Source organism: Podarcis bocagei, assembly GCF_964188305.1.
Source record: "Podarcis bocagei genome assembly, chromosome: 12".
Classification (NCBI taxonomy): Eukaryota; Metazoa; Chordata; class Lepidosauria; order Squamata; family Lacertidae; genus Podarcis; species Podarcis bocagei.
In genome coordinates, this window is record NC_138137.1 from 38,231,844 (window position 1) to 38,253,338 (window position 21,495).

Genomic DNA, 21,495 nt, shown 5'->3' on the forward strand with positions numbered 1-21,495 from the left:
GATGATGTCCCTTAAATTTCCTGGGTTTCAAAGGAAGCAGCTCCTTTCCCTCCCTGCCGGCCTGGGAGGAGGGAGGCTCCAACTGTGTTGCTTGGCCACATTGCTCACCCAATAAGGAGTCTAAGAACGACTGGGGGGTGGAGCTTGCATGCCTTGTGCCGATCAAATCAGCCACGTTGCTGGGGACTCGCCTTTGCTCAACCCTTCCCAGCGGAGAGGTGACGGTGGTTTTCCTTGCTGTATCCCCTTTGCCGGGTTGCTGCACTGTGGGAACCACTGCTTGAGGCTTCGTCTGGCTGCTGGCTGGGCTTTCTGCCTTTGGCTCTGAGGGGCTCAGAAGTTGAACATACCTGTGCCCGGAAAATCCCTTATTTTGGTTGCTGATCCCTTATTTTCGAGGCTGCTGGTCCCTTATTTTCAAATCTGTAAGTTGACAGCTATGGGTGGGGATCCCATTCCTATTTTAAAAAATTGTTTCTTTTGGCTCCTTTGGTATGTAATATTCAAGAAAAGGCTCATTCGTCGCTGTCGTTGCAAAGCAGATACATATTTTTGAAACTGCAGGCAATATACCACTCTCCTGACAAAATAAATCAAGTTGGGCCAAAGAGAGCCTATGTCAGCTTTTCCTTAAGTGTGCATGTTCTTGCATTCTTGTCTTTTCAAAGATGCTAAACGGGCCATAAATCAGCCCAGTCAATTATTGCAAAAGGGAGATGTGAGAAAATTTTCCTTAGCCTGTTAGATGGTTCTGTTGGACTATTTGTTTCTTGCAGGAGGCGTAGAGATAAATAAGCATTGTTCTATATCTCCTTACACCTACATACATAAAGGGCAGAATCCCAGGCTGGGCAAGAAATAAAATCGCAAGCTCTTTACAATCAGATAAAAAGGAATAGATAAAAACACAGGAGAAACTTTAACATTTCAATGTACCGTATTTTTCGCCCCATAAGACGCACCTAGTTTTTTGGGGGGAAATAAAGGAAAAAATTTTTATTTCCCCCCCCCCAGGTGCGCTGCACTACACCAGGAGCTTGGGGCGTGCGGAGCTCAGCGCGCCCCAAGCTTCTGCGTGCAGGCAAGGTCTCCGCTAGCGTGGGAGAGCTGGGCGCCTCTCCCAGGGCTAGCGGACCCTGCGCTAATCCAGAAGCTTGGGACGAGCTGAGGTCAGCGCGCCCCAAGCTTCTGCGTGCGCGCAAGCAGTCCGCTATCCTTGGGATAGCCGCGGGGCTCTCCCAGGGCTAGCGGATCGCTGCGCTACACCAGGAGCTTGGGGCGTGCTGAGCTCAGCGCGCCCCAAGCTTCTGCGTGCGCGCAAGCAGTCCGCTATCCTTGGGATAGCCGCGGGGCTCTCCCAGGGCTAGCGGATCGCTGCGCTACACCAGGAGCTTGGGGCGTGCTGAGCTCAGCGCGCCCCAAGCTTCTAGGTGCGCGCAAGCAGTCCGCTGCCGCCCTAAGCCTCGCGCACCCGGTGGGACCTCCTGCCGGGTGCGCGAGGCTTGCAGACACTCGCCCGAAGCAGGGAGAGCCCTCCGGAGGGCTCCCCGTGCTTCGGGCGACAGGCTGCCTCCCCAAGCCTCGCGCACTGGGCGGGACCTCCTGCCGGGTGCGCGAGGCTTGCAGACACTCGCCCGAAGCAGGGAGAGCCCTCCGGAGGGCTCCCCGTGCTTCGGGCGACAGGCTGCCGCCCCAAGCCTCGCGCACCAGGCGGGACCTCCTGCCGGGTGCGCGAGGTTTGCAGACACTCGCCCGAAGCAGGGAGAGCCCTCCGGAGGGCTCCCCGTGCTTCGGGCGACGGGCTGCCGCCCCAAGCCTCGCGCACCGGGCGGGACCTCCTGCCGGGTGCGCGAGGCTTGCAGACACTCGCCCGAAGCAGGGAGAGCCCTCCGGAGGGCTCCCCGTGCTTCGGGCAACGGGCTGCCGCCCCAAGCCTCGCGCACCGGGCGGGACCTCCTGCCGGGTGCGCGAGGCTTGCAGACACTCGCCCGAAGCAGGGAGAGCCCTCCGGAGGGCTCCCCGTGCTTCGGGCGACAGGCTGCCGCCCCAAGCCTCGCGCACCGGGCGGGACCTCCTGCCGGGCGCGCGAGGCTTGCAGGCATTCGCCCGAAGCAGGGAGAGCCCTCCGGAGGGCTCCCCGTGCTTCGGGCGACGGGCTGCCGCCCCAAGCCTCGCGCACCGGGCGGGACCTCCTGCCGGGTGCGCGAGGCTTGCAGACACTCGCCCGAAGCAGGGAGAGCCCTCCGGAGGGCTCCCCGTGCTTCGGGCGACGGGCTGCCTCCCCAAGCCTCGCGCACCGGGCGGGACCTCCTGCCGGGTGCGCGAGGCTTGCAGACACTCGCCCGAAGCAGGGAGAGCCCTCCGGAGGGCTCCCCGTGCTTCGGGCGACAGGCTGCCGCCCCAAGCCTCGCGCACCGGGCGGGACCTCCTGCCGGGCGCGCGAGGCTTGCAGGCATTCGCCCGAAGCAGGGAGAGCCCTCCGGAGGGCTCCCCGTGCTTCGGGCGACGGGCTGCCGCCCCAAGCCTCGCGCACCGGGCGGGACCTCCTGCCGGGTGCGCGAGGCTTGCAGGCATTCGCCCGAAGCAGGGAGAGCCCTCCGGAGGGCTCCCCGTGCTTCGGGCGACAGGCTGCCGCCCCAAGCCTTGCGCACCCGGTGGGACCTCCTGCCGGGCGCGCGAGGATTGCAGGCATTCGCCCCATAAGACGCACCCCGATTTCCCCTTCATTTTTGGAGGGGAAAAAGTGCGTCTTATGGGGCGAAAAATACGGTATATAAAAGCCATAGAACCTTACTTCTTCATGTAAACACTAGGAGCCTACAGATGCCCAAACAAACAATTGGTGCCAGAATGATAAAAAAGCATACGCACCATATGTGATTCCAAGGGAGGGCATTCTACGGATAGGGCATCACCACAGAGAATGGGTCTCTCTCTTTATTAGCATGCCTGTGCCCTAAAATTAGCAGGAGAGGCCCTACCCTACTTTTAAAGTAGAGTTGTACTTTTTTCTTGGTTTTATGGTTTTATCTTTTGTATACCACTTTGAGGTTTTTTTTACATTCGAGTGGTGTATGGATTTTATGAAATAATTAAATTAACAAACTGAGGATTCTGCCACTGGGAGGCATACATTATGCAGTGATGCAGGAAAGGGCCATTTCTCCCAGTCCCCACCTCCTGCATCTGCCATACCCATTTTCTGCCAGCTTCCCCATCCTTTGCTCCCTACCCACTTTATTCTAGAAGTCCAACCCTTCCCTCTGGGGCAACTTTTTGTGAGCCAAATGCCATGGGGAGAAATCCCAAAACCATTCACACAACTCTCGTATCTTTAATGAAAATAATTATTGGGATGAGGCATAGCAAAACATGTATTGGCATACAGATTGCTATGATTCTATTGCAGATATAGTATAGAATTGGATGGATGGATGGATGGAAACAGTTGCACAACAGATGTACACAAATTCATAAATTAGCAAAATAATTTTTGGATCAGTACATAATTCTGCACAGTCCCGATTAATAATAATTGGCCTGAAGCCCAGATATAGAGTAGATAAAAGACAATTTGCCCTGTGGTAACTTACTGAGCGATGACAACCATTGCAAGGAGAATAAAGCTGCAATTCCATACACACTTACCTGGGACTAAGTCCCATTGGGCTTATTTGGATATTTCTAAATAGGCATGGATAGAATTTCTCTAATATCAAGCCACATGGCATGGAGTTTTTATTATAACTCAGCAACCACTAACACTGGACAGGGGTGGGGTAGGGTGGGACTCACTCTGGGCAATGTGGCCACAGGCACCACCACTGTTTTCGGCATTGGGGATTGAACCACTTTAAAAGGCCTTTAAGTCTCCTTAAATTTGTATTTGTTGCACTCTGTCAAAAACTCATATGGGCTATGATAGATGGGGAATTTTTATAACAGAGATCCTTGGCGCACAGGGCATATTCACACTGGCATATAAATTAACCTGCAGGAAGTTGCCTGATAGTAATCTCTAAAGAAAATCTTCACTGTCAAGACAGTCGTTTTCTGCAGGAGCACTGTCACTGACTAAAGTTAAGTTAGGACCATGGATCCACACCTGTTAGATTTCACTGAATGCATTCGAGGGGGGATGGATTTAGCACTTCTCCTGCCTTTAATAGTCCAGGTTGTGTGAACAAAGGGGCAGTGAAGGTGTGCTAAGGGGTAATTAATCTGTGTTAAGTGATCTTGAGCATAGACAGTATAAATATTGATCTAGCCTACAGGATTTTTCCATAGATGGCTAAACATTGAGACAGTTTATCACCTCGGTTGTAAGAAAGAATCAATTCAAATGACTGTCTTAGAAATAAATCATTCACTCGTATAGTTATCCTCTTAAAATTGAGATAGATAGGAATATAACAAACTTTTAATCTCTTTGATAATAACTCACAGAAATCAATGACTTTGGATTCAGTTCAGCCATTGGTTTCTCCTACAAAACTCAACATAAGACATTCAGTGATGAGTGTCACTCAGAAATCTTTAAATGTATGATATAGCCATATAACAAAAAACAGACCCAATGCACTCCCCTGGGCTCTGAGTGAAGAAAACAGATACACTGTGAACACACACCAATATACTTGAGCAGAGCTTTGGAAAACTCAAAGAGGAGTACAGGGAAGGAGGTCCAGTGGGTGGTTCTGGAGGAACAGATCTTAAGGATTGGAGCCTAAAATAGATTAAGTAACTAAAGTCTCCCATCTTGTTCAACCCTCTTCAACTACCGGTACCTGTAACCCACCCGCTCCAAAAACCTCTGAAGGGTGTGGCATTTAATGAAAAATGTTGAATGAGGTGACACAGAAACTGCTGGGGTTAAGGAGGCTGCAGGAAGCTTTCTTCCTATCAACTTCCTTAAGTTAAGCAACTTCCCTGTTTCCTGTCTCATGTTGTTCAGAAGGACTGCTGAATCTCCAGAGAGGCTTTCTGGGGGCAGAGGGAAGGAGGGTACAGGAAAGATTTCTTCTGTGAAGTTCAACTTACCTTAAAAACCAAGACCAACTGGGAGAAGTTCTCTACTCCTCCTGCAGCCCATGCAACATTGCTCAATAAGTTTTCATATGTGAAAGGGGAAGAAGCTGTGCAAAACTCTGAACTTCCTTTGTGCAAAACTCTGAACTTCCTTAATGCAGGTCAGATTGAGGGCAGCTCTTCCCTCTCCCTGTAGCCCATTCCACATTGTTCAGGTGGGTCCCCAACCTTCCAGCTAAGGTTTATGGGGATGTGGGGAACAGGAAGGGAGAGCACTTTCCTTCCATGAACTTCCTTCAGTTAACCTATAGATAGATAGGAGAAAGAGGGCTTGGTAGCACATTCCTAATCTGTGCTGTGACCTTGCCTTCTCAAATTAGGTGTCAGGCATTGAAAGCAGTGGCTGTAGTGCAGGTTCAAGTCCTTCAGTCTTGTTCTTCCTGACTCTATAGCTTCCTGATCCTCCCTCTATGGTTTCTTCTTCTTCTTCATTCACTGACTGGAGAAAGTTGCAGGGTGCCAACTCAGTCAAGATCCTCAGACGCGAGCACCGTCTAGCCCAGCACCTAGCTGTGCATTACCTTTGTTTGGCTTCTCCAGGCAGAGAAGGGGAAGGTAGCAGTATTGGGCAAGTGACAGAGAGGCAAAGTGAGGGAGAAAGAAGGTTAAAGGACGTGGATCTGCTTTGACAGGTCAGTAGGAAATATGAGTTTGCAGTGATGTGCTTGCTCCAGGAATCCCCTTTTCCCATTACATCTGTGTCTCCTGGATCCTGGCCTCTGAGATGATGTGCCAGTCCCTGGTTCCAGTAGGATGCTCACAGTAATCACTACACTGTAAGATTTATTGTGCCATATTTGTAAAGCTCGGCCTCAAGTCACATCTCCTCCTCCTCAAGTGTTCATCCATTAAAAAGCATCTTTTAATATTGTGTTTGATGAGTGGTCATGGGGATTTGGTTTAGAATACAAAAGATGGTTCTAGTCAGGCTCATTTTTAGTACCTGGCTTCCGTGAATACTCTGTTTGGGTCTCAGAGCCTCAGCGGGGCCCAGCAGTGCTAACGCCTGCTCTTGAGCCACAGTCATGCCACACATTTAAAATGCTATGATACCACTTCAAACAAGATTCTTCCTCCAAAGAATTCTGGGGGTTGTAGTTTCTTAAGGGCACCGACCTATGTTTCTGAGTTCTCTGTGCGTATGATTCTGAGTTATCTGTGAAGAGGTTATTGACGGTTATTGGTGAAACTAACAAGCAAAAATGCATTATATCAGAAAAAAGTGCTTTGGGGTGGAAATGTGTGTATTTGGCAAAACTGAATGCAAAACTGTATATTAGGAGAAAGTCGCAGTAAAATTCTGGTCAATATCCATGAGGCCTTTTTAAAATGCAAACTGATACAGAAATATAGAAAGTGAATTTAAGATTAGAAAAAGGAGAAGCTGAAATGAACACATTCACTCTTCCCAAATTCCTGTATATGTCTACTCGGAAGTAAGTCCCATTAATTTCAGTGGGACTTCTTCTCAGATAAATTGGCATAGGATTTCAGCCTTACACTATTAGAGCCAGTCACCTTAGCAAAAATAAAAAATTCCTTCCAGTAGCACCTTAAAGACCAACTAAGTTAGTTCTTGGTATGAGCTTTCGTGTGCATGCACACTTCTTCAGATACACTGAAACAGAAGTTGCCAGACCCTTCTATATAGTGAGAAGGTGGGGAGGGGTATTACTCAGAAGGGTGGTGGGAATGGGAGATTGGCAGATAGCTGAGATGAGCCTGTTGATGACTCTTAACGACTGTAATAGGTAATATTACAGACTGTAATATAGAAGGGTCTGGCAACTTCTGTTTCAGTGTATCTGAAGAAGTGTGCATGCACACGGAAGCTCATACCAAGAAGTAACTTAGTTGGTCTTTAAGGTGCTACTGGAAGGAATTTTTTATTTTGACTATGGCAGACCAACATGGCTACCTATCTGTAACAGTCACCTTAGCAGTTCAGCTGTGGGCATTTTTCTTTCTTTTCCCTTCTGGTGAGAGGTGTTGTCACAAAGGCCTAATAGCTTCCTACAATCCCTTTCTCATACTGTTCCTGAGGAGCGCATTCAGAATTTGCCAGCTTATGCCAAGCCAGTCTGCCCTGAGTTAACCTTTGCTAATGACGGAACACTGAAAGTGCCAATACCATCATTTTTATTTAGGTATTCATTGGCTTGCTTTTTTGGACTGAAGGACCCGACTTCTTTGGGGGGAACAAATTAAAGCCGCTGGCGCTGGCAGGAGTTCATTTCAAACACATCCCTGCAATGCTCTGTGTTGGCAGGTGCATCATACGGGCAAGTCACTGTGGGGGAATAAATCTTCCCCGCTTGGCAACAAAGGTTCTCAGATCCAGCCCAAATTAGCTTAGCCTCGGCACACATGTTCTAGCCCAGTGCATTTGGAGCGCCAGACAGGTATCAGACCTTCCAGGATAGATATCTAGCCCAGAATCTTCCTAGTAATTCATTCAGACTGGCTGGGTGGCAGTAATTTATTCACTTAATAGGATGTTACATTCACATCTGAGGGAAAGAGAGAGAAGCGGGGGGAGAGAGGCCTTTCATCAAGAGGGTTTGAAAGAATTGGCCCTAAACTAAATAACACGCTGATTTAATTGGCAATGATGGTGCTCAGCCATGATAAGAAGTTAAGTAGAATAATTTGTGGATTTGTTTCTGTGCCACATCCTGCCAGTATGTGCCTATGAAACAAGATAAGAACAAAAGCGCCCTCCACTGTGCTCTGGGTATAGGGAGCCTTGCCAGTATATAACAGAAATTACTGCTGCTAAACAGGCAGTACTGGCTGCCTTGTTGAACTCACTGGGTTGTAGCCACGCTAAGGCAGGGTCCCATCAACGTAAGGATTGCCACTTGTGTGACCGGAATACTTCATTTCTCCTCCCCCAATTGACCCTTAAGTCTGTTCTAGCGGTTCCTCCAGCCCTCCAGAGCAGATTTGGGGAGGGCACAAGACAAAGAGAGTGGGGGGTGGGGAATCCCGCTACGCTAATGGCAATCCTTTCATTGACATGACAGATTAGTAGAATGCCACTCACTGCTCCATCTTGCTTGCAGGTAAGCGAGGAATCATATCTGCTGATTGATTTTCATTGTTATCCTCTGAGAAACTCGGAGCAATGGGCATGGCTTTGCCACTAACCTCATTTTTATCATTGCAACAACCCTGTGAGGTAGACTAAGCTGAGAGGGGAATGCAGCCCTTTAAATGCTGTGTGGGGAATGTTTTTCCTGCAAATGGTTTCTGTCTGTCTGGGTTTCAGTACCGCAGTGGAAGTAAGGTGGAAGTATGAGACCTCAAGGTGGGGCAAATGGGATAGGAAGGCTCCTCTTTCATAGCTCTAAAAAAAGAAGGTCCCAAATGGTAACATGTCAAGGACCCCCTAATCACCTGGCCCAGTGGTACAGTCCCGCTTTATATGCAGAAGGTCCCAGGTTGACTCTCCAGGAGAGACCCCTGCCTGAAACCCTGGGCAGCTACTGTTGGTCAGTGCAAGAAATACTGAACTGGAGAGCCAGTGTGGTGTAGTGGTTAAGAGCGGTAGTCTCGTAATCTGGGGGAACCGGGTTTGCGTCTCCGCTCCTCCACATGCAGCTGCTGGGTGACCTTGGGCCAGTCACACTTTTCTGAAGTCTCTCAGCCCCACTCACCTCACAGAGTGTTCGTTGTGGGGGAGGAAGGGAAAGGAGAATGTTAGCCGCTTTGAGACTCCTTAAAGGGAGTGAAAGGCGGGATATCAAATCCAAACTCCTCTTCTTCTTCAACTTAATGGACTTAGGGCAGATACATACCATACATTTAAATCACATTTCTACCCCACACAGAGAATACTGGGAACTATAGTTTTCCCCTTACCAACCTCCCAGTGCCATTAAACAAACTACAGTTCCCATAATTCTTTGGAGGAAAGTCGAGTGCTTTAAATGTGTGTTGGGTTTGCTTTACAAGTAGGGTGTGGGCCTGAGGCAGCTACCTGTACTCCTTACATTCCCTGTTTTTCAGCTGCTCATGCCAAGATATTGGGAAAGTGAAAAGAAAACGTGGAGAAGCCGGAGGAAGAAGAAGCCTTCCTCTTTGGGAGATGGATTAATCCTTTTCAGGATTATAAGGATTCTGCTTACCAGCTCCTTTTGGGATATGAGTGAAGCACTGTCCTTTGATCAAAATCCTTTTCCAGGAGGGTGGGTCTTTGTTTTGATTCCTTTGTTTCCCTCAGTGAGAAAGGGGTCAATGATGTTGATCTGGATTTCTTGATCCTGCAGACTGGTTGATTCTCTCTTTCCGGTTCATTATCCAACTAGGTGTTGCTTCTTCATGCTGGGCTTCTCTGTGAGATCTAATAATCCATATCTGCTCTGATTCTGCTCTCTTCTCCAATTCTGGTTGATGCTCAGTGTGGTGCGGATGCCCCACCATTAATTACCCTTCTCCTACCTCCTGCATTATAATCCCCCATTCGTCTAGTCATAGGCAATTTGTTTCCTGGCCTGCCTATAAATTGTACCTTCTCTCCCCCACCCCCATGAATATGAATTTAATTGCATTCAGTAGAAGTTTGTAAGAACTCGGAAGTCCAGAGTAAAAGGTCATCATAGTTTCTCAGTGTTATAGTATGAAAATGCAAGCTTGTCTTGTAGTCATGAAGGTAATACAGGCCTGAACATGATTATAATAATAAAATAATGAATAGGAAAGCTAGAATTAGATGCTGATTTTTTATCATCTTTTTGCTCATAAATAATATTTGCAGAAGCCTTTCAAAGCAATCAATTCATGGCTTGGCAATTAACATTCTGCCTTGAGGAGAAGTTCTGGATTCAGTTCTATACCAGTGGAAACTATAATCCTGTCCAAAATTAATTCTGAGATTATGTGCGATGATACAATGAAAACATGTTGATGCGTGATTTTTTTCCTGGCCTCCATTTAAACTTTTCGGTGAACTCTCCCAAGTTTCAGAGAAAGTTTTGCATTACAAAGGAGGACGTTGTAAACAAAACTGAGTGATAAACTGCTATTATATTTTACCAATGATACCTAATTATTTTGAGGATTTTTTTTTATCCCGCTTGTCAGCAGTAATCAAATAGGCTTACAAGTTGGCTTACAAATGACATGTCTGAAATAACTGAATGAAATTGCAGCACACAAACAAAAGAAATGCACCAGGAGCATTGAAATAAATCATATTATACTCAGCAACAAAATGCCTGTGAAAACAATTGAGTCTTGACTGCCCTGCAAAAAAATCATCCAGCAATCTTCAAAAATCATCCAGAGCCAGCTGGATAAGACCTGCCGTATTCTGGGCACCATGACAGAAAAGACTGCTTACCATTTTTGGTGGCAAGCAGCGGTTGTGACCCAGCACGCCCGCAGGCAAGCTGGAGCAGGGCAAAAACTTCCTGCACAGCTGGCTGGCAACGTCATCCGGCTCAGCCAGCTGTAAGGAGTGTCAGGACACCTTGTCACTTTGAGTTTGAATCGGCCAATCATGGCCAGGTGGCTGGGCAGAATTTTGGGGACGGACCTGGGTCAAGCCTGTCTTCCCTCAGGTCCACCTCCAAACCATTTAAAGTGGCTGAGCTTGCTTCCTGCAGTGCAGTCAGCAACAGACATGTTCAACTTCTGAATTTAAAGTTGTTGTTTCCTTCCTGGTAGATGTCCGTAGAAGAACGATATATGAGTACCACAGAGTGGAGCTTCAAATGTCAAAGGTTACCAATCTGTCAGCTGTTGAGATGATTCCTCTACCCAGTAAGTACAGACCAAGAAGCACATGATATATGTCATTCTTAAAGACAGTCTATTAGTTTTTAAATTCTTTAGAGACATCTTCCCTCTTAGCCTACGATGGCCTGGTTCACATGTCACTTTAAATGATAGTTAACTATGGCTTAAAGCTGAATGTACAGCACGTTGACACACACAGGGGAAATTGCTGCTTCTCTGCTCCTGTTGCTGCCATGCTACTAGGAGCTAAACCTCGTTGATTCTCCATCACTCCTGCTGTGCTGGGAGCTAAGTCATGGTTTGGCTTACTGTTACATCTGCATCCCAGCTCATGGTTTGTCTCCCCAAACAAACCATGAGTGAGTGGTAAGCCAAAAAGAAACCTTGGTTACAGCTCATGGCTGTTTGAAGAGCAACACACCATGAGCCTGACAGTAAGCCAAACTGTGGCTTAGCTCCCAGTAGCACAACACAGCAGGAGTGGCAGAAGATGAAGCAGCCATGATTTTCTTCCTGTTCATCCACACACTGCAGTGTTGTTGTTTTGTTGCATTTGTACTTTTCAATATTAATTCCTCTGTTTATTGTATATTTACTTTAAATAAGGAAAATATAAATACATGAGAGAGACATCAGGGCACACACCAGAACAAAATAAAATGTGAAGAACTACATTTAAAAGGCCAGACATACCTAACTGGTTACTCTCTAGATAATACCAGTATATCCCAACATCCAATATCTGGCCATTGTATATTGATCACCAAGTGATCATGGGTGCATAATAAGCCCTGCAAAGGAAGTAGTGACAAGCGCTTATTTTGTATCTCATCCACACACACACTTTAAAGAAAGCTTGGAATGTAAATTGCTAGACAAACCATCAGTAGAAACTGGAGTCGGCTCCCATCCCCCTCTTAATTCAATTACAGCTCTTACACAGTTTCCTACCCCAGCTTATTACGTCTATATGACAAAAACATTAGCTATATGCCGTGAAATGTAAGACCTCAAAAGGAAAGAGACATAAAGAAATAATTGAATGCTTTCATGGCAAAAGGCGAATTTAGGAGCTGGGCAAGAAATGAAGATTTGCAGAAATGGTAGTATACTTACAAACAGGATTAAAATTGAATCTCAAAGATCAATATTTCATAGGTGGTGCCTATTTCCATAGTGTGTCATAGTAGCCTATTTCTAATGACAGATGGTTGGAACTCACTTATTCACCAATTATTTTAAGGAGAATACATTATTTTAGTCCTTAGAAAACTATTGGTGGTAGGAAATATTTGCAGGGTGAAGTTTTTATCTGCCTGGGTCTTTTCTTGTTGCAGCCTGCCTCCAGTTTAACAGCTGTGGGCCATGTGTCATGGCTCAGATTGGCTTCAACTGCAGCTGGTGCAATAAACTCCAAAGGTAAGAAAAGCTAGTTAATTCTGGCCTTTGATATACAATGGCACTGATAATGAATCCATTTTTCTCTTGCCCTATATAATGCATAGGGATTCTTTTAATTGGGCTGATTTATTTCCTACTGACAACTGAAGTGATGGTTTTGACCTTTCAATTTGTGATATATAAAGTAATAAGGTTCCTTCCTCAGAATCCCTGTAGGACCAGCCAGCATACTCCACGCTTGGGGAGAAAGGTTCATTCAGTAAGAATTGACCTCCAGGGCAATGTACCCTTTACCATAGGCTTCTAAACCATGGTTTAGAAGACTGGGAACGTGTTGCTATGTCAAAAGAGAAAATAGATTGGAACAGCCTTAAAGGTCCTTGGACTTTTCTTAATATTCAGGGCATTTCCAGATGGGCCACATTTTTGCTTGAGTTAGATTGTTGCATAGTTGTTGCAAGAAATTGAAAATCTGTCCTTTAGCTAGGTCCTCTCTCTTTGCTGATCTGCCTACATATTTTGTTGTGGGGGGGGTGCATTCCTGCTTAGTGTGCTTTTTCTGATAGTAACTGCTGTGTGAAATGCAGTTCCTTCAGGTCTGTGACTGACAGATGTCTGCTGGTGAGGAGCACCACAACTCTAGTTCCTGCCCCCTACTCGACATTATCTGCACCATGTTGTGCCTCTCTCTCATTTTCATTTTCTTTTCTCAAGAGAGCTTACTCCCAGGAAACTATGCACAGGATTGTATTCATTCATGCTTACCCTAATAAACTGAGTAGTACACTATGAACTGCTGCTCTTGGGTGGGTGGGTTCATGTGTATGCATACCTGTGTTAAATAATGGCTCAACACTGTTGCCTACATATTTAGACTCTCTTTGAGAGTGTTCCTATGCCTATCCTTGGGGGAAGGCTGTGGTGATTGTTATGATGAGCTCCTGCACTTCAAAATTTACCACTGGGTGAAACCTTTGAAGAAAGGCTGTCACTGACTCCCCTCCTCAAACAAATGCATCATGTGGGACCAATATATTGCCCCACTGTTATAGAATCAAACACTAGTACAGTCATACCTCTACTTATGTATCCCTCTGGATACATAAACTTTGGGTTGTGAATGTGACAAACCTGGAAGTGTATACTTCCGGGTTTCGCCGCACGCACATGCGCAGAAGTGCTCTATTGTGCTGTGTGCATGTGCAGAAGCAGCACCTCAGATATGGACTTTTTAGGTTGCGGATGGACTCCCGGAATGAATTAAGTTCATATCCGGAGGGTCCACTGTATACTGCTAACAATAGACTTGTTCATATGTTTTACAGAAATGGGTACAAGTGTTTGTGTAAAAGAGTCTACACTTGGTAGTTTCTACAGCTCAGGTGTTGGGTACACAGACTGTAAATTTGTGTTACAAGTGAGTAACTGCACATGTGTACGCTACAACTCTTTCTGTAGATAGGTATACAGATTGTACACTCATTTGGGTCATCGGGAAAGATTGACATTGAATGTTTCACTGTTTCATCAAGTATGGCAGCAGTAGGGACAAATTGTAATTCACAAAATAGCTGGAATATAAAGAGCACAATCATTCTACACAGTCTTAGCTTTTAAAACGTTCCCCAGTTGCTGACCTTGGTTAGCTTGAATGAATTCAACAGAAACTCCTGTTATACAAGCCTGGCTGTATTAGTGCTTCGTTTTTGCTTTAGGTTTTGTTGTGCTTTTAGCCCAAGAAATTAGATTCAGAAATTCTTGTCATTAGTGAAAGGAAAATGTACAAAGAAAATAAGACTTTTAGCTTTTCTGAGGCTTGCAGAGATCTAATGAGGGTCTGGGAGAGAACAGATAAAGGGTCACTGACATTAAAAGGTTGCATATGTTCTTTGGAATTCTGAGTGTCCCTTCTTGGGTTGTATCATTCAGTTTTCCCCTTTGAGATCGGTTAATTAATTTGTCAATTAGTTTTGGCAACAATATTTGACATATATTATACATATTATACCTAAATAAAATATCTTCATAGAAGAAGATTATGACCCAGAGCCAAACAGACCTGCATGTAACAAAAGCAGCAGTATTGTATTAGGCTTCTCCCACCACTTTTGAAATCTAACTTACCCCATGTCCTGACTGTGTTATAGTGGGTGCTCCTGATGCATGCAGTGGTGTCCCCCCCCCAATTTTGCAGCATTCTCAGAACTTCATTGACATCAAAATGCCAGGGCATATTCCAATGTAATCCCTATTCATGCTTCATGAAGAAAATCCACTAAATCAAACAAAAGCACAGTTGCCTATGAGCTGTTTTTGGATATCCCAATGGCCTGTTACCAAATTTATCCTTTGCCTGGAAGCACTCGGTGCATATTTCCCCATAAACCAAACCATTTGCATTGTGTGTAACAATAGCTTCCTTACAAGCCTAATCCTTGTTATCAGAATATATGTTTTCATGATTTGGGTTCAAAACATGCTAAGATTTTGTAAGATGTAGCCATCTTTGTTAATGTTGTAGCTTCCGGTCCATGTGCACTCAGGCACACAGTTCTGTCCTTTCTAGCACAGTTCCCAATATAGCTTCTCCCTCCAGTGCCCAAGACTGCAGATGTCTGAAATAATCTGTGAGCATTTGGGGAAGGATCCAGGTTTCCCTCGGGAGGGTCAACAGCTTGGATCCTGAGTTCCCATGAGCTCTCAGGATGCTTCCTCTAGAGGAGGGGTGAGGAACCTTTTTGGCCCAGCAGGCCAGATTCTTATCTCCCCACCTGGCTATCTCTGGAGCTGTTGATCACTTGTAGAGCAAATGGCTGGAGGCCCTTACAAGTAGACCCCTAAAATTCTAGATCCCAATCTCTTCCCCCACATCCCCACAATGCATTATGCAATGGTTTGGTGATTATCATTTCTGATTTGATCTGAAAACTAGCTAGAAATAATTCACTAGCCCCCATGCTTTTCCTACTGCCACATTGACTGATAAAGGGAAGAACTGGCAGAGCTGTTGGGGTGTATGTGTCTCTGCGTTTCATGGTGGTGGCGGTGGATGGGGGAGAAGTTTTGCTTTTTAAAAACAGCTAAAACCCCACAAAATTATCTCCTGTGTTTTTAGAGCATGCTGTGTGTTGTAAATGATTGCCTTTGGTAAAGTATGTCATTGTCCCGTTGCTTCCAATAAAAAAATGTGTGCCAGGGTGGGGGTGGCCTACTCACAAATCCCTATGGGTAAGAACGGAAATGCCTCTAAATTGATTACTGCTGTTTCATTGCATTTGTCCATTTCCTCGTTCACAGTATTACTGCTTTTATGAACTGCAATTTCCATCAAATAACATGGTCTTGGAGTTTTAGCTCCTGTTGTGGAAAAATGGTACCTTTTGCATCAAAATAGAACATTTATTTGAAAACCAAAGATCCCTTTCCAACATCACAAATTAGTGTTTAGCATCAAACCAGCATGGGGTGGGGGGAGTTTGGCGGCAATTTGTGATGGTACATTGTATTAGAATAAAATAAAAACCAGCATGCCTGCTCATCCGAGTTTAGACCAGGGCCTGAGTTCATTCTGGGAAGATCAGGAGTCCAAGAGAGGTGTAACAGTTGGGTATTGCAGTTAAGCAGCATGAGATGAGATTGTAATAAGGCAACAATGTGGTTGCCAGTGTGGTGTAGTGGTTAAGAGCGGTAGTCTCGTAATCTGGGGAACCGGGTTTGCGTCTCCGCTCCTCCACCTGCAGCTGCTGGGTGACCTTGGGCCAGTCACACTTCTCTGAAGTCTCTCAGCCCCACTCACCTCACAGAGTGTTTGTTGTGGGGGAGGAAGGGAAAGGAGAATGTTAGCCGCTTTGAGACTCCTTAAAGGGAGTGAAAGGCGGGATATCAAATCCAAACTCTTCTTCGTCTTCTTCAACAAACACAGCTAGAAATGTGAGCACAAGCAGTGTGTGGTAATGCTCCAGTCCCGTAATCTGCACTGGCATGACACCTCCACACATGCATTTCTTTGCGCATCTAGACTAGCTCTAAGAGTTTAGCTACATGGTTCACAAAGTAGAGTGGAGCAACCACCTTACCCTGCCACCTCTGAGAATTGGATTTTAATTTTTTTAAAAAAAAATACAGGCAAGTAGCATTTTTCTTTCTCCCAAGATGCCAGAGGAGGCAGTTATCAGAGCAGGTATTCTAGCAACTCAGGTTAGAGTAGGGTTCAGGTTAACGTCAACTGCAATGCATATATACTTACCTGCTATCATATAACAGGTTAAATGAGAACAGATGGACATTAGCAGATTACCAAAGAAGTGCTACTTGGAACAGCCAAAATGCAGTGACAGAAATAGCCAATGGTCTTCATGGAACCATAAACTACAGATTTTGGAACTGGATCTGCACCTTTTTTTTAAAAAAAAAAAGGTGTATCTAATACGTGTGCAGCAAACCATTGAAAATAAATTAAGTGATTATTATATTGAACAGGATGTAGAATCCATCCAGACATTGGGCTTGTTTTCAACATCTTAAAGAGAGACACATTTTGAAAAGTTGTTTCCTTGACATTACCTTCCATGACTTACTGCAAAGAGCCTTTATGGCTTTGAAAATTTCATCCTGTGCCATTTATTTACCAATAGAACAAAGATGTTTCCAGGTCTGCAATTGTTTCTGTTTGCAATCAATTTATGTTGTATGGTTTCATCTACACCTTCTTCTTCACCCACCCCCAAATTGCACCTCTGTTTGGACTGCAAACTGTGGAAGATTTAGGCATTATCTTTTGCATTGTCCCATATATATGACCTGCTCTTTTCCTATGAATATTTTCTTCAAGTTCCTTACAGCTAAGGAAAGGGCAAAAGAATAAAAATTTAAACTCCCATTTGACCTTTTTTTAAAAAAAAATCAGGAACAAAAGCCCATAATTTATGACGAAAATAAAATTCCCACTGTGCAATAAGGACAAACACTTAACATGTGAAGTATCCAGTTTTGCTGTAGTGGCACAAAACCTGAAATGTGCTTTTGCACAGGAAAATGAGCAGCTCTTATCCTTAGTTGTATAAAAGCTTTTATTGACTGGATGTCTGCGTGTTTTGTCACGATAATTGTAATGACCTTTAGTAAACTGATTGCCTGATTTTCTAACACAGGAATGTGAAAGCTGTGGCCCTCCAGACATTATTGGACTCCATCACCTCAGCTAGCATCATTAATGGTCAGGAATAGCCAATGGGCAGGGAGGTGGAATCCAGCAACATCTGGACGGCCAGAGGTTCTTTATCCCTGTTACAGTGGTACCTCGGCTTAAGTACTTAATTCGTTCTGGAGGTGAGTTCTTAACCTGAAACTGCTCTTAACCTGAAGCACCACTTTAGCTAATAGGGCCTCCCGCTGCCGCCGCATCGCCGGAGCATGATTTCTGTTCTCATCCTGAAGCAAAGTTCTTAACCCAAGGTACTATTTCTGAGTTAGCGGAGTCTGTAACCTGAAGCATATGTAACCTGAAGCATATGCAACCTGAGATACCACTGTATAAAACTGCACACAGGATCTTATCATGAAAAAAAAATTGCCTTATATTGCTATATGTGAGGATCTGAAGTTGCTAATGGTTCTCTGCCACTTCTATTTTCCCATTTTGGTCTTCATTGTTGCTGTCTACATACAATTTGGAAGGGTTTTGCTTTGACTCTAGATGTCTCATCAAACACTTGTCGTTGATGTGATTGGTTGCCCTAATTTGCTGCCCTAATTTTCTTAGGTTTAGCCAAGCATGTATACAGAAGTACTAACTGATATACCATTGCTGAGCATCCATAACAGCAAAAGCGTTTATGGGCAGGCTTGATTAAAGGGCAAGCAACGTGTCCCCTGCTTGCTCATACTAATGAAATAATTAGTTCTCTCGAAAATAAAGGTAATTGCCCAAGAAAGAAATTAAGTTTAAGTTTATAAACAGACACTAAGTTAACGTGGACTTGAATGTAAATGGCAGTAACACAGGTGATGCTTTGTAAAGTTATTATATTGAAGTTTACTGGGGCATAAAACTGTAGGGTCATAGGTAGATACTTACCTAATACAAAATCACCTATTATTTGAAAATGCAGTATTGATATTATGACAATTGTGTAGGACAGTGGAGCTAATCTGGATCTGGATCACAGAGATCCATCAGGCATATTTCATAGGAGCACAATAAACCTTCCTGTGATATGGAAGCTTTTCTGATTGTTTGAGAGAGCTTTCCCTGCCTTCTTTAGAGTGGGTGTTTATGGCTACACATACAGATATGCTGTGTATGGAACTGTTGATACGAGAGAGTGCAAGCTTTCAGTTTACCCTGAACAATATAGTAGGCTCACATGATTGGCATCAGCTGTATTTATGGATTGCTTGCATTTAGATGATACCAAATATCTTTGAAGCAGGGCTGCACTTTTAGCTCAGGTCTTCTTCCTTAATTTTAAATTCATTTATTTTCACTGACTGTTCCCATAGGTACCACAATTTGAAACTGTGATATCAAAAAGTTCCTCTTCCCCCACAAAAAAGTCATTAAAAAGGGGGGAGAGTGACCACACTTATAGGTTTTCTGCTGTGGTTCCGAAAGATTATTGTGGCCCCCACCACAGCAAAATGTCCCCCTTTTTAAATGGCCACACACAATTTTATACATCAGGCACACCAACTTTGACATGCAGCCCCTCAACTGCTGATCATGGACCTATGCAGTCCTTGGCTTGAACAGGGTTAGCCAACCCTGGTTTAGGTGTCATAAGGTCCTTATGGCCCAATGCAAAGTTGTAGCAAACACTCTGAAAGCAGGTAATTTTCCAGCTATCTTCTATATATTTTAGTATTTGGAGGTACATGTTTCATGCATCCATAAACCTTTCTGTCTATGACTGAATATATTTATGTGTCTCCATGTGGAAGTGCTTCCCAAGTTGGATGCAGCCTGGAGACCAGCATAAACACTGTGTGGGAAACTAGCTATGCGCTGATTGTAATAGCACATGATTGTAATAGCACATGACTTCCTCTGAGGGAGACTGGTCCAGTTGCATCTGGTCATTCCCATGTGCTTCTGCGCTTTTGTTTTGCAGAGTTTCTCCCACGCTGATTTGTACTTGGACAGAGATAGCTAAAGGCACATGTGCTATATTCCTGTGGCTGTGATTTGTCTTAACTGTTTTTAATATTGAATTTTAAATTGTTGCAACACATCCGGGGACATGCTGCTGAAGGGTGGGTAATAAATTTAACAACAACTGCTACGGATCTGTCATGCAAGGTGGATAGGTGCACTAGGCAGGCAATTTGCCAATGAACTATGTAAACATGCTCCCTCTCCTACATATTTTTAAATGAAATGGGGAAACATTTACATGCAGGCTAATGGTGGACAGATCAGTCTGTATTTTATCATAATACATGCATTTCTAAACATGTTTTATCATAAAATACACATCTTTTTGCACATATTGATACACTTTTAAGCAGAGAACAGTATCACAAAATTCAGAGAAGTGCATCATCTGAAGGATAATCTTGTTCCAAACCATTTGGAACAAGGTGAGAATTAGGTTGCTTCACTTAATAACACAGAGCAAACGAAATTCTCCTCCAGTGCTAAAATGGGTGCATTTTAGATTCCAGTAACAACACAAACTACGAAAGGTTACATGAAAAGCCACCCTAGATATTTTTTGTTGCTGACTCCTCCAATGCACGCATTATATAATAGCAGTAATTAAACCATTTGCTTCCCACCTCTAGGTGTAATGAGTGCTAATGGGTATTCCTAATGAGAAAACTGATGAGCCCCTACTCTTCTATAATTCATCAGTAATCAGCATTTGACTGTTTTTGCCGTGTGTTCACTTTAATTTGACTTTGCATTCATCTAAAGACAAATGTAACCCAGAGGGGAAGGAAAAAACTCCAGTATGCCTTAAACTTAGAGCCCACACCATCCAAGCTCAATGAACAAACACCATCTGTCATAGAACCTTCAAGGCTTTCCTTAGCTTGTTTCTTGTCTGTGTTGATTAAATCAGTCTAAGAGTTTTACTGCGTTCATCTGCCTATGTCAATCGGCCTTTCCGATTTGTCTAGGCTTTCCACATCTGGAATAGGAGGGCAGCCATTCAATATGGATCTGCTAATACTCTTGCCAGCAGCAAGCATGGGCTTTTTTTTTTCTTCTGGTGAGCATATTTATGGTGCCTGTCCCAGCCCCAAGTAAGTGGTGAGTGGGAGGATCTTCCCTGGTCTCGTGATCTCTGAGAACTTCCAAAGCTCAGAGCTTGTTGCGATGGCTATATGTGTCCTCCAAGACCAGGGGCACCACGCTTCTGAATACCAGCCACTAGAGAACAGCAGCAAGAGAAGGCTCTTGTACTCATGTCCTTCCCATAGATATCTGGGAAACAAGATGACAGCCTAGACAGACCTTTGGCCTTATCTAGAAGAATTCGTCTGTTCCAACCCTAAATCTGGTGGCAACTACAAACGTAGCCAGCCCATCAATATAGTGTGTATTCTTATGAATGAGGATTAGATGGATTTATATCCTGAAAGATGGGATATAAATGATTGATGGTCAGAATCAGGCTTGAGGTCGTCATAGAATGTGAACACTCACTAATAATATCCTTTAAACAAAATTAGCAACAGACAATTTTTTCTGGATCCACTTAGTTCCCATGAAAATTAATAGATGTTGAGTTAAATCCTGATGAATTGGTTCCATTGATTTCAGATTTGCAAGGCTTGTTGAGGGCAGTAACTCATATTCACATTGAATTAGACACCGCTGTTGGTAAATGGCCTGGAAGCAATATGCAGATGACACCAAGCTCTTGTTTCTCCAGGTGAAGGTGTGCAAGTGCTGGATTGGTGTCTGGAGGCAGTAATGGGCTGGATCAGGGTAAATAAACAGAAACTGAATTCCAGCAAGATAGAGGCTCAGATGGTAGACAGATTCCTGTCGAGGATTTGGAGCTATGGTCTGTGCTAGATGGGTTTGGCCTCACCTGAAGGAACAGATTTGTCGCTTGGTGATACTTCCTGATTCTGCACTATATACTCAGGTGACCTCAGTAGCAAGGAATGTGCCAGCTACAGCCATTACTGGAATGGAATAGTTTAGTAAAAGGTACCATGCCCTGGTAACCTCATGTTCAGATTATTATAATGTGCTGTACATGAGGAAATCTGTAAAGACTGTCTGGAAGCTACACCTAGCGTGGAGCACAG

General features: G+C 44.6%; 1 protein-coding gene across 2 annotated transcripts in view; it reads left to right on the top strand.

Annotated features, from left to right (window-relative positions):
* The window catches only part of PLXDC2 (plexin domain containing 2), a 236,174-nt gene that overhangs the window by 191,838 nt on the left and 22,841 nt on the right, over positions 1 to 21,495 (top strand). For both annotated transcript variants that reach the window (XR_014000682.1, XM_081163229.1), the window contains exons 8-9: positions 10,759 to 10,854; positions 12,168 to 12,249. Coding sequence is in view for 1 of the 2 variants with exons in the window: in XM_081163229.1 (XP_081019355.1) it covers positions 10,759 to 10,854; positions 12,168 to 12,249 (178 nt within the window). In the remaining variant the exon portion in view is untranslated. The remainder of the gene's footprint in view (positions 1 to 10,758; positions 10,855 to 12,167; positions 12,250 to 21,495) is intronic.